Source organism: Notechis scutatus, chromosome 6, assembly GCF_049901735.1.
Source record: "Notechis scutatus isolate UNSWTSFEM ecotype Mainland chromosome 6, rNotScu1.2, whole genome shotgun sequence".
NCBI classification, from domain to species: domain Eukaryota; kingdom Metazoa; phylum Chordata; class Lepidosauria; order Squamata; family Elapidae; genus Notechis; species Notechis scutatus.
In genome coordinates this window covers 5771337-5792911 of record NC_142014.1, presented here as the reverse complement: position 1 = coordinate 5792911, position 21575 = coordinate 5771337, and the positions used below count along the sequence as shown (strand labels likewise).

General features: G+C 42.4%; 1 protein-coding gene across 4 annotated transcripts in view; it reads left to right on the top strand.

Moving 5' to 3' along the window:
* DOCK4 (dedicator of cytokinesis 4) overlaps positions 1-21575 on the top strand; it is a 368535-nt gene that overhangs the window by 287882 nt on the left and 59078 nt on the right. For 3 of the 4 annotated variants that reach the window (XM_087969278.1, XM_087969280.1, XM_087969281.1), the window contains 2 exons: positions 8072-8098; positions 8257-8352. In XM_087969278.1, the coding sequence (XP_087825404.1) occupies positions 8072-8098; positions 8257-8352 (123 nt within the window). The remainder of the gene's footprint in view (positions 1-8071; positions 8099-8256; positions 8353-21575) is intronic. The other variant, XM_087969279.1, reaches the window with a different exon arrangement.

Below are 21575 nucleotides of genomic sequence, written 5' to 3'. Positions count from 1 at the left end.
AGTCTAAAAGCTCTGCTTTTAGATTAGCTAGAAAGCAAGAAATCCAATGATTTCCTGCTTTCTAGCTAATCTAAATCTCCAGGCACAGCAGAACACCTGGGGAAAAAAAGGAAAAATAGCAACTTACCAAATGCAGGTAAGCTTGATGGCATGCATGCCAGGGAAGGAGTGAGTGGGCAGGGTGGGGCCAGCCAGTGGCATGATTTGCTGGTTGTCCAAACTCTGCAGAATTGTAACAACCGGTTCTATAGAACTGGTCCTACCAGGTAGAATATCACCCTTGCTTCAAACTATAAGACGCACCTACCTTTTGGGAAGGAAAACAAGGGGAAAAAAACTCTGCCTCTGCCTCTGCTTCCCAGCAATTTGCCTCCTTGCAGCAAACAGCCTGGTCAGCTTTAGCACAGCCTGGTTTAGCATGAGCTGGTTTAGCCTGATTATCGGTTAGACCTGCCTCCCGGAATACTGACAATCAGCTGTTCCAGTCTGCAGGGATCGCCATCGCCTATCACCGCCTCCGTGCACCCCATTTTCAGCCTCCACATACTCCGTTTTTGGCCTCCACACATCCCGAAGCTGAAAACAGGGTAAATGGAAGCTGTAAAATGGGGCGCAGGGAGGCGGTGATAGCTGGTGGCAATCCCTGCAGACTGGAACAGCTGATCGTTGGTATTCTGGGAGGCAGATCCAACTGACAATCAACTGCTCATGCTAAATCAGGCTGTGCTGAAGCTGACCAGGCTGTTTCCTGTTTGCTGCAAGGAGGCAAATTGCTGGGAGACAGAGGCTGAAGGGTGGGGGCCAGCAGGTGGGTGGGGCTTCGGCAACATTTGATGTATAAGACGCACAGACATTTCCGCCCACTTTTTTGGGGGGGAAGTGCGTCTTATACACCGAAAAATTTGGTATATACAGATTAATCAAATAAAAACAAAAAGCACATATTTATAGTTTGGAGCTCTTGTTTGTTTGCCCTCAAACATTTCATTACCTAACTGGGTAACTTCATCAATGCTAGTTGAGTAATGAAACTGATGATATTACCTAATTGGATAATGAAACACCTATAAGTAAACAACCAAGAACACCAAGAACTCCACAATTGGTCCCTAAAGCCACTGATACGTTATTCTGTTGGAACATACCCCGTAATATCTGCTATTCCACTATCTTTGTGAATAGCCAATTTGAATTTATTTAGATAAACTTCTATAATACTATGTTGTAAATTAAGGTAATGCTCAAATTGTATGCTTTAGGATGATAGCTACATAAAGTGCTGGATAAGTGTCAACATTTTTTTTAGTTTAACTGCCCAAATTTTATAATCATGCAGTTTAAAACAATTCCATTCAAGAGCATTCATGCACATTAAAAGTATTGGTTAATTTCAGAAACATATAATATACATGGTCTTAAAAAAGAAAGAATTGGATATTAATTATACTTAATTTGCATTGCAATCTTGTAAAATTGTAATTATCAGTTATTTTGCAGGTTTTATTTAGGGAGCCTGGAATGTCATCAGATATATCTGATGAAGTACCAAACAAAGTTTCCTTCAATTGGTACTAAATACAGACTTTGATAGATAATATTTTCTGAATAAAAATGTTAAATGTAGACTTCTGGAAAGTTGTTCAGATGAATCCTTTTTCTGTTTGACCAGCAACATGAAAAGGCTCAAAATTATATGTTCACATAAAGGCCTTAGCAAGTACAGTACCCAAAGGTGAACCCCAAAATACATGAGATCTGCCACTATCGAGAAGACAGAGTTTAAGAAGAAAAAGACAAAAAACAGTATCAGAAACTTATATCCAAACAAATAGTGGTACAACTAGATATCAATTTTCTTGTTAAAATACAAAGGTCTTAAATATTCATCCTTTTTACTATTTGTATGTATTTAAAAGCAGGGAAATAAAAAGTCATGCACTCAACCATCCTTCGGTTTCTGTACCAACATGAGAATAAACACCTAATTATTTAAACTGTAGGTTTCTGTACAATATGCTATGTGTGTGCTCAGTGAATGCTGAGAGGATTAGCGCTAAAGGCAAGGAATGGTATTTAGAAAGCAAACAATCTTCAGAACAAGTTTAGAGGAATATAGAATAAACCATATTATAATGAAACATGTGATGGAGGTTTTCCCTCATGATATGCATGGCAAAAACCTGGAATATGCCATTCTCTGATTTCTGTCTAGATATTGCCTGAATTAACTAAGTCTTGTGTTTGAGAAGATGTTTTGTTATTCATAACAAAAGATCTTCTCAAACACAAGACTTAGTCTTGTAAATATTCATATTTACTTTAAGTATTGTCTTTGAAAGGTTGCTGTAATGAATGCCAATGCCTTGAATGAATTCTTGAAAATGTACTCATTCATTCACCAACTCTCTCTCCTTCCTTCCCTTCCTCCCTCCCTCCCTTTCTGCCTGCCTGTCTGCCTGTCTTCCTTCCTTCTTCCTTTCTCCTTCCACCCCTCCTGGAGTAAGGCTATAATTAATATGTTTATAAAAAGTTACAACTGCCAAAACATCATAGGGAGATATTTATGTGAATGAGATTCGAACAACTTGACACAATGGTCAGATATGGGAGATTCCATTCTATACCCTACAATGGACGTCTCTGCATTTGCGGAGCAGTGTTTACTCACCAGGGCTGCAGCAGAAGGTAAGTATTATAGCTAAAAATAGTCTTTTCTAAATGCTGTGCACGTGCGCAAAGCACGCATGTACATACGAGGCCAAACCAGTTGTTACACCAATTGAATCGCACCACTGAACATACCTAATAATATCATCTTTCAACTTCCAATATTTCCATCTTATTGCTTTATATAAAGGTGTGTGTTCTTAATTCTACCTCTATTCTAGTTTTTAATCAGGCCATCATTATATTAGAAAAAAGAAGAAAAAAATCCTTTCTGTCCATCATATCTTGTTCATTTTAATACTTCAATTCTTATTCGTTTTTTTAGGTTGCCTCTCATACTCCTCTCGTGGATCTTTGTCTCTATCAGCATCTGTGTCTTCACCATTCAGTCTGAATATTTCTCCCATCCAACCTCCTAAGCCTCTCTCTCTCTCTCTCTCTCCTTCCTCCTTCCTCCCTCCTTCTCCTCCTCTCTCTCTCTCTCTCTCTCTCTCTCTCTCTCTCTCTCTCTCGTGTCCAGCACCAACAAAGCCAGACATCGCTGCCTGCTGTTTCCCGCCACTCAGGCAACGAAAGAGAGTCAGAGGAAGGAGACTCTCTCCGCCTTGCCCAGCTTTGCAATGATTCAGCAGGTGCTGTCGTGGTGATGCGGGGCAGGAGTTTTGTCCCCATATTTTCCTGCCAAGCATCTTTGGGGGTGCCCAAGAACCATATTTTCCAGCCACTTTGGACAAGTTGCAGGATGCATATGCGTGCCTGTGTGAGTGTGCTGCTGCTTGGGATGATGCTTCTCTGAAGTGAGTGCGGTGATCTACAGCCTGACAGTCACTTCTTTTTGCAACGCAAGGCAGATAGGAAAGCACTCCAGAGGGTTAATGTCATTGCCCAGAAGATCATTGGTTGCCCTCTCCCCTCTTTGGAAGAGCTTTATAACTCCCGCTGCCTTAAGAAAGTTCAAAACATTCTAAAAGATCCATCTCATCCTTGGAACCCTTTTTTTGAACTATTACCATCTGGCAAATGGTACAGAACAATAAAAACAAGCACAAATAGACTGAAAAACAGCTTCTATCCCAGGGCAGTGTTTCTTTTGAATTCTACTGTATTGTTGGTGTAGTGTTGGGGTTTTTTGGTTCAATGTGTGGAGTGTGAAGGATGTGTGTTTGTGTTTATTTTCATGGTCATGATGTACACTGAAGATAATGTTGAATTTTGTTGTACGAGGTGCAATGACAATAAAGTAAACTAAACTAAGCAAAAACGAGGATCAGATTGTTGGGGTAATATGCTGACACTTTAACCTAGTTAGTGCAGGGGTGTTAAACTCAAGGCCTGTGGGCCAGATCTGACCCACAGGATGCTTAGATCTGGCCTGTGGGGCCACTCTGGAAACAGCGAAGGACCAGCCTGCAGTGCCTCTGCCAGTGAAAAAGGAGCTCAGGAGGGCCAAATGCAGCCCCTCAAGGTCCGTTTTCACTGGCAGAGGGCTGTAGGAGGCCGCCCCGAGCCTAAAACAGAATCAAGGGGGGCGAGTGTGGGTCCCCTGAGCTACATTTTTGCTGTTAGAATGCTAGCAAAACAAACTATTAGCAAAGTGGATCCTCCCAGCCCCATCTGTGCCACCACTGGTGCCCCTAATGCCAGTGATGCTGAGCTGGCCATGCCCTCAGGCCCCCTGAGGTCAAACACAACACTGATGTGGCCCTCAATGAAATCAAGTTTGATACTTGATTTAGAGTTAGAGTTGGGGTTAGAGTTAGGGTTAGAGTGCTGTAAAGCAATATAAAGTGATATATAAACAGGGGTGGGATTCTACCAGTTCTGACTGGTTCTATAGAATCCTTTGTTAACTTTCTAAACAGTTTGGAGAATTGGTAGTTAGAAGAAATCTCCTTTTGTTTTTTTTCACCCTTATTACATTCTTGGCAGTATGCCTAGACTTACTGTCTCCGAAGGAGGATTTTTTTTCTTTCGTGATACTTTCTTAAAGGGGAAGGGTTATTTTAAGCTTTTTACACTGCTGTTGGGAGGAAATACTCCCCTGGAAATACTTCTTGGCTAGCTAGAAAGATTGACATTCAAACATGAGTTTACATACCTTTTCTGAGTTTTGGTTTAAAACTGGTTTTTGGTGAAGTTTAATTCTGTGCTTGCTGTGACACTTAATCCTGTGTTTATTCATGGGATAATTTTCCCTATTCAGCTTTGTTTGGAAGGAAAAAGATTAATCTCTGTCCCTGAAAAGAAACTGGGTTGAGAAACCTGGCTAGTTCTTGTGTCTATTTGTTCTGGTAATTTGTTTAACAAGCAACAGCTACTGTTGTGATTTAATTATTTGTATTGTGTTTGAATTTTTTCCTGCCTTATGGTTTCTTTTTCTATCTAGGGAGGGGGTCCTCCTTCACTGCTTTAGTGGTATCTGGCACTGTCTTTTTGGGGTATACTTCCAAGAGGCAGGATACAAGCTTGGCACTGATATTTTTACTGCCTTTCTGGGGGGGCATGTGACCTTTCCTTAAATCTGGATAATTTCCTTACGATATCTTGTGAGTGAGACCAGCTGGTATCTTTAAGTGGTGCAAATGAATCTAAGGATTGCTTTTCCTAGGTGTGCTCTTTCTGGAAAGCTTGAATGACCTCTCTGCTAAAGGGTTTCACTTTATGAGCAAGAGTTGGCTGCTGATAGTTATCATTGCATTTTAACTATTTTAATTCCTCAAGGTGCTCTGGCACCCTGCCTGATTTGTAACTCTGGCTTGCAGGTATTTTTAATCTAATGATTGGTATTTAGGGCAGCTTTTTGCAAGCAAAGAAGCTTTTTGTATTTTTGTACAGGTAATCCTTGACTTACAACAGTTCATTTAGTGACCATTCAAAGTTACAATGGCACTGAAAAAAGTGACTTATGACCATTTTTCACACTTACGACCATTGCAGCATCCCCACTGTCATGAGAGGCCAGGCAACGAGAAGCGCCCCTTGATGTGAGTGACGTCGAGTTGGCCATGCCCACCCAGTCACATGATCTACAAGCCACACCCACCAACTAAGCCATGCCCACAGAACCGGTTGTTAAAAAATTTGAATCCCACCTCTCTATATAAGTCTAAGTGCTATTGTAATGCTATTGAAGATAATCTCAGGCATTTTTTTGAAAATAAAGATAATGGATAATTACAGTGTCAACTTGCTAAGATAAAGAAGAAAAAGATAATTAAGGGCTTGTAAAGAAAATTGAGACCAGAGGATGATGTACAGTGGTTAGAATGCAGTATTGCAGGCTAACTTTGTCTGCTGCCAGGAGTTCGATCTTGACAGCTGAAGGTTGACTCAGCCTTATTACGAAAAGAACAAATTTACAGCTTTCCTTCATGTTTAAGCTATGCTCCATAACAATCTGATGGGAACACCTGTGACATAATCTCAATAATCTAAATGTGTTCCTGGGCCTGAAAAATTACTCGATAGCTCAAGCTTCAAAGAAATAGGAACCTGGAAAATAATCTGAGATATAAAATGTGTAGCATTTCAATAGTCCTACTTCATTCTTTAAACAAATCCTGGAATTCAATCAACTGTGCAGTCTTTAATTCTTCTCTTCCAGGAAACAGACCTAATTGTTTAGCTACAGGATGGGAAACAATACGTCTACTGCTCCGCACCTAAATATTTTCACTCCTTTATTTAGCATATAACTGTGAAATTCATTCCCAGGAGCAGACTTTTGGTGTTTACTAGATTAGAATTAAACTAAGGTTTCTGGTTGCTGACACTTCAGGATTAAATACAACAAAACCCAAGATAGGTCACCTGAAAGCTATTTAGCAGCTTCTGGTTATCTGGTATCTTGAAAAAGTCTGTGCAAAGTGATTATTAAACTTTGATATACTTGTCATATATATTTCTTGCATCCTGCATGCAGTGTTAGCAGTGATACAGAACTACAGTATATTAGCATATGGTGATGGAATTTATATTGTACATGCAGTAATTGTTACGTATAGATGACTTTTCATGCATTGGTGTACTTTGTATGATTCCAATTGCAATCATATAGTTTGTATGAGTAATGTGTTGTTAATTCCTATTATCTATTACCATCTATTACCATTTTGACCTGAAGAAAAGAAAACTTTATTTCTGCTACTTTGCTATAGACATTTATTCATTGCTAACTATGCTTTAGTATTTTTTCAGGATTTTTTTCTTTTCTTTTTATACCCTGCAACTGAGTCTGGAATTTTTGCCTGCTTTTATCATTATCACTTTTTGAAAGGAACCTTTTTGGATTATAATAGTTGAACTGAAAGTGGGACGATTTGTCTTTTTATTAACCTATATAACTTGAAATGAGCATGACAATGAACATTTCTCCCTGATCTAGTCTGCTAGAATTTCTTTTGAAAAACATGTACCTATTAGTATAATATTTTAAAGCTTTTCCGCACAACTTCTTCAAAAAGTGTAGCTAGTTGAGTCAACGATCCTGTTTCATGCTTAAAAACATCTTTTATCTGATAATTTAAAAATTCATATATCTTATAATATGGAAAGCAATAATTAAGAAGATATATGCAGAAGTACTTATCTCAAGCTGTATAGTAGGTAAACAGGATACATATGGATTTGGGGGTGAACATTTGGGGAAAGAGTATTCTGATATCTATTATTTAATTATTGAATAAATGTGTGTATTTAATTATTGAATAAATGTGTATGTATTGGTTATGGTTCTACTGACTTTTGTACTTATTCTTTGCTCTGGAGAACAAGGAAATAAGGAAATTAGGATAATGTATAATCACCAAGAACCTGTCAATTATTTAATGGTTAAATAAATGAAATGAATATGCATAAATAACACAACGGAAGTATATTTTAAAAAATCCGAGGAAAAGCCTTTTCCTGTGGCAGTTGCAATGCAGTAAATTGAGTGGGTGCAAAACTACTGATGGTTGAAATATGGGTTGGGGGTGGGGGGGTGGAATCTTACATTGAAAAGATTTGAAATCTCATCGAACAGAAGCAGTGAGATGAGAAATGCTGTCTTCTAGGTAACAAAATTTTCATTTTTTTCTCTTGATGTCAAAATGCAAGTTTAGTGAAGTACAGTAATTGGTATATAATAAAATCCTGGCTCTTTTGAGTGTGAACTCTCCTTCTCTTTCTCTGCAGATGATAGATAGATAGATAGATAGATAGATAGATAGATAGATAGATAGATAGATAGATAGATAGATAGATATTTGTATTTTTTTCTGCATGTGTGAGTCTGTATATGCACACTTGCATGCAAACGTACATAGAGGCACACACATATGTATAAACGTATTTCTGTCTATGTTGAGTTGGAGTTGGCTAACCTTAAAAAATCAATTTGCCTTGTCAATGCTTCCTGGAGTAGAATTCCACTTTTTGGTCCTTATCCCAGGTAAGACAATGTTTGCGGTTGTGTTTTGTATAAAATAACAGATATTAAAATGAACAGATATTGCTAAGACATTTTAGATACCTTTGAGTATAAATTGGTTGTTATGGAGACTGGTAAAAATAAATGCTGATATTTTGCTCTGGGTTCATTCCTTCTAGCCTGCTGAAGAAAATTGAACGTGAAACATGGAGAGAAAGTGGTGTTTCATTAATCGCCACTGTAACCCGTCTTATGGAGAGGCTGCTGGACTACAGGTAAACAATGGATGCATGCTTTACAGCAAGAAATACTGTATTGTCTGCATTCTTCTGAAATGAATCATTTTGGGAAGAACATAAACAGAACATATTATTATATCATTACAAATACTCGGTTTTGTACATTACAAAATGTCGTCATATAGATCATCCTACATGTAATATGCAAAAGATGAACTTAATATATACAGTACCCCATATCTTAGACTCTTTATGTGTTGAAACCTTGCATGTCACAGAGAAAACTTCTAACAGCATCAGAATGACATGCAATCTTTCTGTGCTCAGGAAGTTCTTCCCTTCCCTCCAATTTAGGGGTGGCATATTCAGGAAATATTTATGGAATCTAATTATTCATAATGTATAACCAGTTCTAATTAGAAGTCTTATAGTAATGAAAAATCTGTAGATGAGTTTGATACCAGCTGCATTTCAATCAAAGCTAGACTTGCTTTTAGTACCATTAAAATCAGGGGTACCTGATTTGGGGTCTCATGAAAGGACAGAAAATTAGTGATTTAATATATTATTATGTTTTTCGTGTTAGAAAAAGAATGTCTGTGCAACGTTCTGCCTATGATGACAAAATAAGTTGATTGGCATTAGATACAGTGCCTATTAACGTGAAATTGGCAGGAAGTGGGAATAAGGTGATATTTACTCTTTTACCTTATGCAAGAAAATGGTTTTCCCCTCTCCTTGATTGTCCTTGCTATACTATGTCAAGGATAAATTCAATGTCACATAGATTCTTTATCACATAAAGAAAGCATTCAGTGTTGTCTTGCTGTATAAGGTTCTGCAAGTGGTAGAACTATAAATAGAGAATGAATCATCTTAGACTCTTTACCTGCCTGATGCTCTCCAGTTACACTGAACTATCCTTTTTAAAATAAGTAACAGAACAAGCCATTGTACCACATATACAAAGAAACCATGTAAAGAGAAGATTACTCTAAATTCTGGGCATAGCAGAAGATCTTTGCTGACCTCTAAAAGCTATTGGCTTCCATTTGTTCTTGCAAGAGCACTGTATTTCATCTCTTCATGCGACTAATGGCAATGAATCTAAATATTAAGAACAGGAATATTTTTATGTTCTTACAACTTTCTGTTGTAAGCTGTGCTTCATTGCTACCAGTAATCTTTTAAAAGAGATTCCAAATCATTATTGGGCATCACTGAAAGGTATACATTTAACAACAGATAAGGAATTTAATTTGCATTGCCAGTGATGTTAATATTATAATGGGCTATATTTTAAAAAATTCATGTAATATGTCACAAAAATATTCCTATTGTAAATGTGGGTGGTGATGCTGAATAGATGGTTTCCTGATGATCAACTTCATGGCGGAGGCAATATCCAAAGGTGGAATTTACTAATTCAGTCTCTTTATTGCTAGGCTATGTCATTTGGCAACAATGTACATGCCATATTCTAGCTCTATTAATGTTATAAGCATGGAGATTCTGACTGTCAGACTACCTCAGTCGGGTCTCTTAGGAAAGAAGGACCCTTGACTCCATTTGATTGAAAAGTTATAGATTTTCCCCCTCATTCCAGCCCTCCCGGGTGGCTCTGCCACCAGCTGGAGAAGTCCTGGCGTTTTTCCTTGCTGTTTTTTGGCAGCAGTACAAATAGGGCAGCTAGCTATATAACTTTCTATGTCCTTCTTTAGTGACATCCACCAAAACTGGTGCTTAACCAAGTACAAGGTTTTGATGAAGTCAAAAGGTCCCACTCCTTTTGAATCATGGCTTTTCTGTAGGACCATTAATCATTGACTTTCAGGAATGTATAATTTGGTTTCCCACCTGAACTAAGCCATCCTGCATCATACATTCACCCTTATAGGTTTGGAACCACTTGTCCTTCCCTAGTGCTCTTTTCAGGCATCCCTTAGGTCCTTGGCTACCTGGCCTTTTAGCTTAGTTTGCCCTCTGACGGTGACTGGAACTGCCAATTGCCAGGATAGGATAACTGGTCTAATTATTTCTGGCTTTGAATAGGGCATCTGCTAGGAAGTTCCCGTCTCCTGGGACAGGGGTCCCCAACCACCGGTCCCCGGACCGGTACCGGTCTGTGGATCATTTTTTACCGGGCTGCAAAGCTTGGGCGCCGCCATCTTGTTTCAACAGCGCTTCCAGGTTTTCGGTTGCTTCCGGGTTTTTGGTTGGAAAGTGCTTCCGGTTTTTCAGTTGGAAAGCGGCGTTTGGGTGCTCGCGCCTTAGTTTCATCGAAGGGGGGGGGCGGCTTCGAACGAAGAGCCGTCCCGATGGCGGTGGAGTCTCACGTTACTCAGGTACCGGTCCGTGGAAGAATAAATAATCGTGAAACCGGTCCCTGGTTCGAAAAAGGTTGGGGGCCACTGTCCTGGGAGATACCGCAGTATGAAATTGAATCAGTTAAAGTACTGAGCTCAGCAGACTTTCTTGGATGACGATTTGCAGTGGTCAGTTTTTATGGTCAGCCTGCATCTCGAAAGAGGTTTTCCCCCTTTCCAGGAAGTAGAACACTCCTTTTCCCAAACCGCCCACCTAAGTTTGGTTTTGATAAGCTTTTGGGAGTAATAGGCACAGGACTGCAGGAACCCCCCACCATTCATTTTTCTCCAGGAGCGTTGCCCCCACTGCCACATCATTAGCATCTGCTTGAATGACAAAGGGGGCACTGGTGTCTGGGTGTTTCAACACTGGTTCTGCTGTGAACAGGTACTTGAGGTTTTCAAATGCTGCTTGGCATTCCATTGTCCATTTCAGCAGCTGCCTAGTTTTGGGCTTTCCCTTCCCTTTTTTTCTTTAATAGGTTGGTGATGAGGAGGGCTATCTGGGAAAATGATGAGATGAATTGACAGTAAAAGTTTGCAAATCCCAGGAAGTTTTGTAGTTGCTCAGAGTCCATTTCTATTCCTTCAAGGGAAGTGTGATACCCTAGATAGTCAATTCTACTTTGGTGGAATTCTCATTTAGACAGTTTGGCATACAATTGGGCTGCTTTTTGAGCATAGCCCTGACCAATTTTAGATGCTCTGCCATAATTTTGGTATGGATTAAAATGTCATCTATTTAGACCAAAACCTCTTTGATCATGCAGCACTTCATTTATCAGCTGCATAAATACAGCAGAGACATCCTGCAGTCTGAAGGGGATAACTAGGAACTGGAAACACCCCAAGGAGTAATTAAAATCTGTTTTTTACTCATTGCCTTCCTTGATCCTAACTCAGTTGTACAGCTCCCACAGTTTGGTAAAAATTCTCCCCTTGGCCAAATGGGCTAGCATATCCTTCACCAGCAGTGGGTAGATGTTTTCAACGCAAACAATGTTTAGCCTGCGATAATCAATGCATAGATGAAGGGATCTATCTTTTTCCTGAACAACACCAGAGCAGCCACTTGTGGTATGGGGAGGGGGGAGGTTGTATGATGCCGCACTTCAGGTTTTTGTCTGTGAACACTCACAATTCCCTAATTTCTCTAATTCTCTAGGGGTCATTGACTACAGTTTGGGTTTGGGCAACTCAGCCCCCTGGTATGATTTCTATGGAGCAGTAAGTTGGCCAATGGGGAGGAATGCATCTGATCCCTTTTCATTAAAAATAAGTCCCAAAATTCTTTAGGGATCTAGGGACTGCCTTTGAAGTGCTCCTTCACTGCAGTTCCCACCTCCCTTCTTGGCTTCACCCACAGCAACTTAGTGGCAGGGATTTTAATTCTCTTTTCTAGCCCCCCCTTTTGGGCTGCTTGCTGAATGTTTAACATCCTCCTCCTCCAGTTTAAGTAAGTAGCCATGCCAAGCCTAGTATGAGGGCTCTCTCCATACCAGGTGCCACAATAAAGCTTAAGGTTTCTGTGGACGCCCCCATTCTCAATTCTATTGGCTCAGTGATGAACATTGCTGGAGGCCCTCTACCACTACTGAGCCATCCAAATGGCAAAAAGCCACAAGCACTTTAATCTGCTTAAGTCTTAGACCTAGTTTCTCCACTAGGGCAGGGCTGACCAGGCATCTGGTGCAACCCGAGTCCAGGTGGGCTACCAAGTTCCCCTTTCGCCCTGAGGATGAAACCACCAGTTTTATGGAGATAGTTACTGGGATCACTGGGTTATTTACCAAGGGGTCATCATCAGAATTGGTATTGCTGTCTATCAGACCTTCGGCTGGGATAGTTGGAGTATTCTTGCCAACTTTGGGGGATGGGGTGAACTCAATGACTTCCACTCCCTCCAGGGCCATCTCTCGGGTTCTCTGAGCTTGCTTAGCAGGCTTCTTGGTGGGTCTCAAGGGTGTCTTCTGGGCTGGACACATTGCTTGGCATTCAGCAGCTCAGTGCACCTCCTTCGCACACCTGAAACAGCTGGTGGAGCATCAGTGCAGGCCCTTCTCACAGGCTTGTGGCTTCAGGGTTTCTTTCTTTTCCAGGAGGGATCTCTGCCACTCATAGCTGGGATGGCCCCACACACAGGTCGAGTCAATCTCAATCTCTTTGGCCTAAACATACTAGGGTAGGGAGACATCCCTTGAAGAGGCAGGTGTTGTAGACACTGTCATTCAGTCCATCCTAGAAAGACTTGATCAGCATTTCTTGCAGCCAGTCAGTAAGTCAGCAGGCCAGGTTGCGGAATTCTTGGGTGTAAGTAGTTACGTATCGACGGCCATGGCTTATGGTCTTGATCCTAGTTCTGGCTTCGTGACCAGCCAAGGGGTCTTCAAAACACTTTCAGAGTGCCCCCATGAAGTGGTCGAAGTTGTGTAGCTCTGGGGCATCGTTGTTGTGGAGGGTAACTATCCACTCGGCTGTGGTCCCCTCCAGCGCCATGATTACACACTGTCCCTTTGCCCCTTTAGTGGCTATTTCTGGACCATATTCCTGCATGTAGGTCCAGACTTGAGCCAGGAAGAACCCTAATTGCTTAGGGTCCCCACCATACTTCACCCCAAGGGATGGTGGTCTTCGGCCTTCTCGGTGGCACAGCCCAAACTGATGCTGCTGGCTGAGTGGTGTCATGCCCCTGGTGGAGACTGACTCTGAGGAAGAGGAGGAACAGCCAACAGGGAGTGGAAGTGTGGCTCCAGAGGTGGTGGAGGAGGCTGAGGAAGGGCAGAGGCTGGCTGAGCAATCAGAGGAGGATCCAGGCCCATCCCCTATCCATTCTAGGGCTCACAGGGAGGAGAGGATCAGGGGAAAGCGTGATCTACTTGGGAGGAGAGGGCCATGATCCTTCTCGTGGGTTGCAGCTGTGAGCTCTGTATAAGAGTTTGGAACTGCCTGTTCACAGACGCTGGAGTCAAAGTAGTGCTTTCCTTGGATGAGGTTTATCTTTGTTGGCATTCTTCCCATAGACTTTCCCCGGTTATCTTCCTGGAATGTGTGATTAATTATCTTGGTTTGCCTTGGAACTCTCATCAATGCGGTTTGTTTTGGTTTCCTTTTGCTTCATTATCTACTTTTTGAATTTAAACTGTGACTAATAAAACAGCAAAGCTAAGTTGAAGGTATTACAAGATCTTGATTCATGTTTTAGTTTTTGTGTTATTTTTGAGACACTACGGCTCATCACATTTTGATCACATTTTGACATCATATTTTGACTCCAGCCACCCCTTCAACTTATTTTTGCTTTTTGTGGGGTGACCATGGATCAGCTCAGAGCAGACAATGCCCAGTTAAGCCAGCAAGTGGCTCTTTTTTTTCTTTTTTTGTAAATTTTATTTGAGGTTTCACAAAGAGAAAAAAAAATACAAATAAAACATCTTTTTTGAAAGTAGCGTAATCCTGGGTTACATTTCTTCGTACAGACACAAATTCAGGTTCATGCTCATTTTTATATTCTATTCCATATCTTATTACTATTTTACATTTTCTGCATAGCTTCTCCCCTCTTTTAATTTTCTCAATTTTATTTTAATTATCTCATCTCAATTCAAATCATTGTATTTATATTTTTTGTCTGTCCTGTTTCAATTATCTATTATCTTTTCTCATTAAACAAAATTTCTCCTGTAGTTACTGATTGGAGTATGACGCCTTTATATCTTTTCCCTAAAGTTGTAACATTCAATATAATACATAACTTCCATTCGGATTTTGCTTCGTACATTCTTAAAATACACACTGTATTCTTAAAAAAAGAAAAAATTATAAATGTATATAATTAAAACAACATTCCATTCCAATTCAATTGTATCATTAAGATTAATATTCATTAAAGTCTTAACATCTTTAACATTATTTTTCAATTAAATATCATACTTCTATGATATTCTATGATAATTATAAGCTTTCCATAGTTAATTCCCCCCCTTCACTTATATTTTATAAAACATTAACTAATTAAAATGTTCCCGTTCCTTCCTAATTCAATTTTCTCATTTATTTTATTTCACTTATTTTATTCACAAACATTTCACTAAATTACACTAACTATTTTATCCCTCATTTTAATCATACGTTGTTTCCAATTTTCTAAAGTTATTTCTATTACTAATATAACAATACAATCTTATGTACCTTTACAGAATCCCTTTTTCAGTTAGATTTTCACCCATTATCTCTAAATAGGTCCTGTTTCTCTATATCTTGCTCCAGTCCCTTGTAATTTCTTTTCCTTTCCTTCTTCCCTCTCTTCATCTCTCTCCCCTTTTTACCCCCTTGTCTCTCTTCCTCTATTTCTCTCTATTTCTCTCTTCTGTATTGTTGCTTTCCAGTATTATACTTATTTTTCGAATTATTTTTCTTTTCTTTGGTTGTTTTTTAAGTCTTAAATTCTCCATTCTCTTTCCCCCCTTTTCTTCCCCACATAAAATTTTCTTCCCCACATAAAATTGCTTGTTCCCCACATAAAATTGCTTGTTCATTAAAGATGGCTTCTTCTTTGTCCCAGTCTTCTTGTTTTGCAGTCTTTTCTTGTTGTTTCTCATAGTTCCAAATCTCCATTTCTAAGAATTGAAAAATGAAGCCAAAAGAACCCTTCCCTTCTTGTGCATCTTCTTTGTACTTTTTAAGTTCCATTTTCAATTCATCCAGAAGTGGTGCCATTGTATAAATTTTTAAACAACCACCCGATTGATTTTAGTCATTCAAATATAATAACCAAGAATCCAAAGATCACTAAATAATCCAAATACACGCAAGCTGTTTCTTTTTTGCTCTTTTTTTTCCACTTTCTCTTCCTGGGGTTACTATTTAGTTGCAAAGTTTCAGTTAAAATGTATCTTTTAGAAGTCTTGTTGAAGTTTTACTGTAGATTCTTTTTAATTCCAGGCAGTCTCCTCCCTCTTCCAGATCCTGCCCTTATTCTTTTTCTCTCCCTTCCTGCTTATGAAAAAGAAAATTTTTAATGTCCAGAAATCTTTATTATCCCTTTGGCATTTTGTTTTATTTTCAGCTTAATTGCCTATTGATGTCAAAGCGGATTTTTCTGATTTCTTATTTAAGTCTCTTAGTTGTCAGTATAGGGAAGGAGAGAAAAGGGGGAAAAAGCCAAACCTTTCCCTTTTCACTTTCCTTCGCTGCTTCCGACTCTTCTTTGGGAGCGATGTTATTTTTTGTAAGTTTAAATTCCAGGGTACCTTAGTTGTTGCTTTTACAGTTTAACCCGGTCAGCCAAAACTTTCACTTCTTATCTTCCTCCTGCACATTCTTTTCCGGTCGAGTTCTTCTTTGTGGTGACCATTTCTGACCACCGCTGCAACCACCTTCGGGAAAGGGAGTAATGGCCAGCTGAGGAGGAGAGATGCGGCTCTCCTCAACCCTGCTGGCGGTCTCCCCCCTCTTCACCACCTCTACGGGGTGGCTTAGCCCCGAAAACAGCCGGCTCGGGGCGCTCCAGCAGCGAGCCCAGACAGAAACCGCGCACGATCGCGGATTTCTGTCTGTCTCCGAAGCCCTTCAAACTGGAAGTCCAGCAGGTGGCTCTTTTGATTGCACAGGTTGCACAAATGCAAATTGTCCAGCCACGCTGCAAATGCCCGGTGGCAGTGCTAGATAAATTTGATGGTTCCCTGGCCCAATTTCCAGCATTTTTGGGCAGTGCCAGCTTTATATGAGCCTTTGGCCTAAGGACTTCCCCACTGACCGAGATAAGGTGGGGTTTTTGATTAGTTTGTTGTCAGGCTCTGCAGCACGTTGGGCGATGTTTCTGTTGACCCAGCCCAACCAGGTGTTTTGCCATCAGTTCCAGGCCATGTTTGAGGACCCTGCTCGGAGCCAAACAGTAAACAGACATTTGAGAGAGTTGAAGCAGGGGCGTGGTTCATTCATGGATTATATTGCTAGTTTTCGGGTGGTTGCCCAGGATGTACAATGGAATGAGGCAGCACTATTAGACTAGTTCCAGGAGGGTTTGTCGTCGGAGCTCCTGGATGAGTAGGTGTGCACTGAATGCCCTCACACCCTTCAGGAGCTCATGCATCTGTGTCTTCGTATCGATGCTAGGCTTCAGCAGCGATGGGTGTGACGACGGATGGAGACTGCATCTGTTCCCAGCAAGACGGCACCCCTGGTGAAGTGCCTTTGGAGGAGCCCATGCACTTGGGGGCTGCCTGCCCTTGCCTGACTCAAGTAGAAAGGGATAGATGTCATCGTGATGGTTTATGTCTATATTCTGGCAACGGAGGCCATTTTGCGGTCAAGTGTCCTGTTAAGACATCCACAGCAGCAGATGCCAGCGGTGGCAGGACAAGAGCATCACTCGGCCTATGGTCTGTAGGTTGGGTTGTAAAGTCCTTAGGCCCGCCATCTTCACCAACCTTGCTCTCCTCGCCACCTTTGACATCTTCGACATCTCCACCACAGTCGTCATTGGTGAAGCATCTTGTGCTGACAGCAAGTGGTGGAGATCCAAGCCTTGGTCAACTCAGGGGCCACAGCCAATTTCATGGATGCTCATTTTGTCAAGCAGTGGTTCATTCCTTAGCAACAGGTGTCCCCGTCAGTAATGGTGGAGATGATTGATGGTCGGCCCCTTCGTTTGGGACCTGTGGTTGCTGCAACCAAACCCCTTTGCATGCGTATTGGGCAGCATGTGGAGGAAGCCGTGTTATACGTTGCCGCAGTGCCTCATTTTCCAGTGGTGCCAGGTTTGGAGTGGTTACAGGCCCATGATCCACAGATTGTCTGGTCATCTGGAGCTGTGCAGTTCCTTGATAGGAAGTGTGCCAACCATTGCTTGCGCTCCTGTGCAGGGAGTGTGGCTACGCCCGTGGACCTGGATCTATCTGCAGAGTTGGTGGACTTTGCTGCTATGTTTGGGGTGAAGGAGGCGGATCAGTTGCCTCTGCATTGGTTGTATGACTGTCCAATCATCTTGTTGCCTGATGCGACATTGCCGGTGGGTCAGATATACTCCCTGTTGGAACCGGAGTTGGCCGTGTTGTGGGATTTTATTGACAAGAACCTCCGGAAAGGGTTTATCTGGTCTTCTACCTCCCCATTGGCTGCACCAGTGCTTTTTGTAAAGAAGAAATCGGGGGAGCTACGTCTGCACTGTGATTACTGCAAGTTGAATGCAATCACAGTGAGGAATCAGTACCTGCTTCCCCTCATCCCTGAACTGATTGAGTGGCTTCGTCAAGTTAAGATTTTCATGAAGTTGGACTTATATGGGGCCTACAACCTGGTTCGCATTCATGCAGGTGATGAGTGGAAGATGACTTTCCGGATGAGGTACGGTCATTTTGAGTATACCGTGATGCCTTTTGGATAAACCAATGCTCCAGCTGTGTTCATGCATTTCATGCACAATGTTTTCCGTGATTTGTTGGATCAATTCGTGGTCATTTATCTAGATGACATTTTAATTTACTCGGACTCCCTGCAAGAACACTGGCAACATGTGCGGCTGGTGTTGCAACATTTGCATGATAACCACCTGTTTGCTAAGTGTGGGAAGTGTCAGTTTGCACCAACCATGATTGATTTCTTGGGTCATTGAGCTATTGGTGGTTAAGGTTGCTTTTGAGACATGGCGGCACAAACTGGAGGGGGCTCGTCACCAAATCGAGGTTCGGATGGATCATTGCAATTTGGAACACCTACGTACAGCTCAGACATTGAAGCAGCGTCAGGTGAGATGGTCCTTGTTCTTTGCTCAATTCGATTTCCGGATGACCTATGTTCCGAGTGGAAGGAATCAACTCACTGATTGTTGGATTCTTGGAAGCCTGAGTATACCCGAAGGGAGGATAAAATCTTGACGGTGATTCTGTTGGAGTGGTTTGCGGCCACCAAGGAACCTGTGGACCTCCGAGTGAGGATTCAGGAGGTGCAGCAGCAGGACCCATTTGTGGCAGCTCGACGTTGAGAATTGGATGAGAATGGGAGACAAGAGACTCCTTGGGCGTATATTGGGGACCTGTTGCAGTTCCGTGATCACGTTTAAGTGCCTGGAGCTCCTCTTCATGGCCTTTTCCTACGTCAATGTCATGATAGTCCGGTGACGGGACACTTTGGGGTGTTCAAAACACTGCACCTCATATCTAGGACATTTTGGTGGCCGAGACCTAAACTTGATGTGTTGGGATATGTGGCATCCTGTGGATCTGTCGACAAGCCAAGTATGCTCCTGGTGCGCCCCCTGGTCTCTTGCAGCCCTTGCCCACACCAGAATGACCTTGGGGAGGGGGCAGTTTCATTGGACTTCATCACTGAGTTGCCACCATCAAAGGGTGCTACAACCATTTTGGTGGTGGTGGATATGTTGACTAACTTTATTCCATGTGCGGGTCTTCCGATGGCCAAGATAACAGCTCAATTGTTTATCTCCCATGTATTCCAGTTGCATGGGTTACCCGACTGAATAGTATCAGATCGGGGTACAATTTACGGCATGCTTCTGGCAGACACTGCTGGTGAAACTGCAGGTTCAGGCGTGTCTGTTGTCCGCCCATCACCCCAAAACTGATGGGGGGACAGAAAAAGTGAATGCTATTTTGGAGCAGTACCTTCACTGTTTCAGCAATTCTCAACAAGACAATTGGGTGGAAGTGCTGCCGGAGGCAGAATTCACTTATAACAATGCTCAACATGCATCCACCCATGTGTCCCCTTTCTTTGCTAACTATGGTTTTCATCCACAACTTTTCCCTTTAGCCCCATCTGATTCCCCAGTTCTGGCAGTGGATACATTCTTGCAAGAGTTAAAAGCCGTGCACCACATGGTCCAAGATCAACTAGAGAGAGCCAAGGAGGACTACAAACGTTTTGAGACCGACATCATCGCGATGTTCTGCCTTTAGTGGTGGGCGATCGGGTTTGGCTCTCTACTTGATGCTTACCAATGACGCAGCCATCGAAAAAGCTCAGTCACCGTTACTTGGGACCTTTTCCGATTGAGGCGATGATCAATCCTGTGGCTTTTCGTCTCTCCCTGCCACGGACCATGTGTATCCATCCTGTTTTTCATTGGTCCTTGCTAGTCCCTGCCTCGGCCAACAGTCCGCATAGATCATCACAGCAGGGCCCAGTAGCCCCTCTGGGAGAGGCGGAGTACAAGGTGGAGAGCATCCGAGATTCACACCAGTTGCGGGGCCGATTTCAGTATTTGGTGGCATAGAAAGGTTATGGACAAGAGGATGCCACGATGGGTTGATACCACTGATGTTCATGCTCCTCGTTTAGTCCATGACTTCCATGCTTGGTTTCCTCAACATCCTCGTCTGCCTGGTCCTGGGGGAGGGGGCCCTGTGGGGGGGATAGTGTCATGCCCCTGGTGGAGACTAACTCTGAGGAAGAGGAGGAACAGCCAACAGGGAGTGGAAGTGTGGCTCCAGAGGTGGTGGTGGAGGCTGGGGAAGGGCAGAGGCCGGCTGAGCAATCAGAGGAGGATCCAGGCCCATCCCCTATCCATCCTAGGGCACACTGGGAGGAGAGGATCAGGGAAAAGCGAGGTCTACTCGGGGGAGAGGGCGATGATCCTCCTTATGGGTTGCAGCTATGAGATCTGTATAAGAGTTTGGAACTGCCTGTTCACAGATGCTGGAGTCAAAGTAGTGCTTTCCTTGGATGAGGTTTATCTTTGTTGGCATTCTTCCCATAGACTTTCCCCAGTTATCTTCCTGGAATGTGTGATTAATTATCTTGGTTTGCCTTGGAACTCTCGTCAATGCGGTTTGTTTTTGGTTTCCTTTTGCTTCGTTATCTACTTTTTGAATTTAAACTGTGACTAATAAAACAGTGAAGCTAAGTTGAAGGTATTACAAGACCTTGATTCATGTTTTAGTTTTTGTGTTATTTTTAAGACACTGCGGCTCATCACAAGTGGCAAGCAGCAACTGGTTATGGGACTTGACCCTGTGCCTGAGCTGTTGGGGCAGGCATCCCTGTAGCTGTGGCAGTGGGTACAGTCATGCTATCACTGCCAGAGGCATGTGCTGATTGGGCAGCCTGCTGTGCCATCCACAGCAGATTTTTACATACCTTGAGGTTGCCAAAGGCACCCTGCACCCTGCTCACTTCAGTATCTCATCTTCCCAATCTGCCTTGCCTTGGTTAGCCTCCTCCTCACTCTCCATGTGTGACTCCCTCCGGTGGCTCTCCTGGTTCCTGCGTGTCACCTCAGATAGCTTTTCTTCCCAGTTTGCTTTTTTTCTGACCTCCAGAGACCTTGGGGTCTTGGCTGGTCACCACAGACTTCCATCTTTCCCAGCCATTCAGGGAGGTCTATTCCACCACGGGGTCTCGAGGATGCTTCTTCCCCTAAGACTTCATCCTCCTGGTCACTCTTGTCAGCCAATATACTATGCATAGCCCCCATTGTAGAGGTGACTCTCCAGGTTGGCTGCTATTGCAGTTCTAGCCTAATGTCAGACCTGCCCCAGTCAGGTCCCTCAAGAAATAAAGACCTTCGATTGCATTTGGTTGAAGTGATAAGTTCTTTTACTAAAGGCTGCTGGCTGCAGTGAAGTCAGGCTAGAACCACATTTCCCACATTAAAAGGTTACAGATTTTTCTCCTCTTCCCAGGCCTCCCCCCATGACGAGTTTGTCTTCAGCCATTGAGGAGCCACATAGATGTTTTGAGAATGTTGAGATGTTTGGGATAGTCAACCTTCCAATCTCAGGATGAGTGGCCTGGAGAGGTGGCACAATCTAGTCCTGTAGTTTCCTGGTCTTCATCAAGTTATCAACCCCACCCGTATTTCCCATCACATCCCCATACATGTTTATTGCCCATTTATCCTCCTCTCCCCTTGCCCCTTCCCTCCTAACCTTTGAT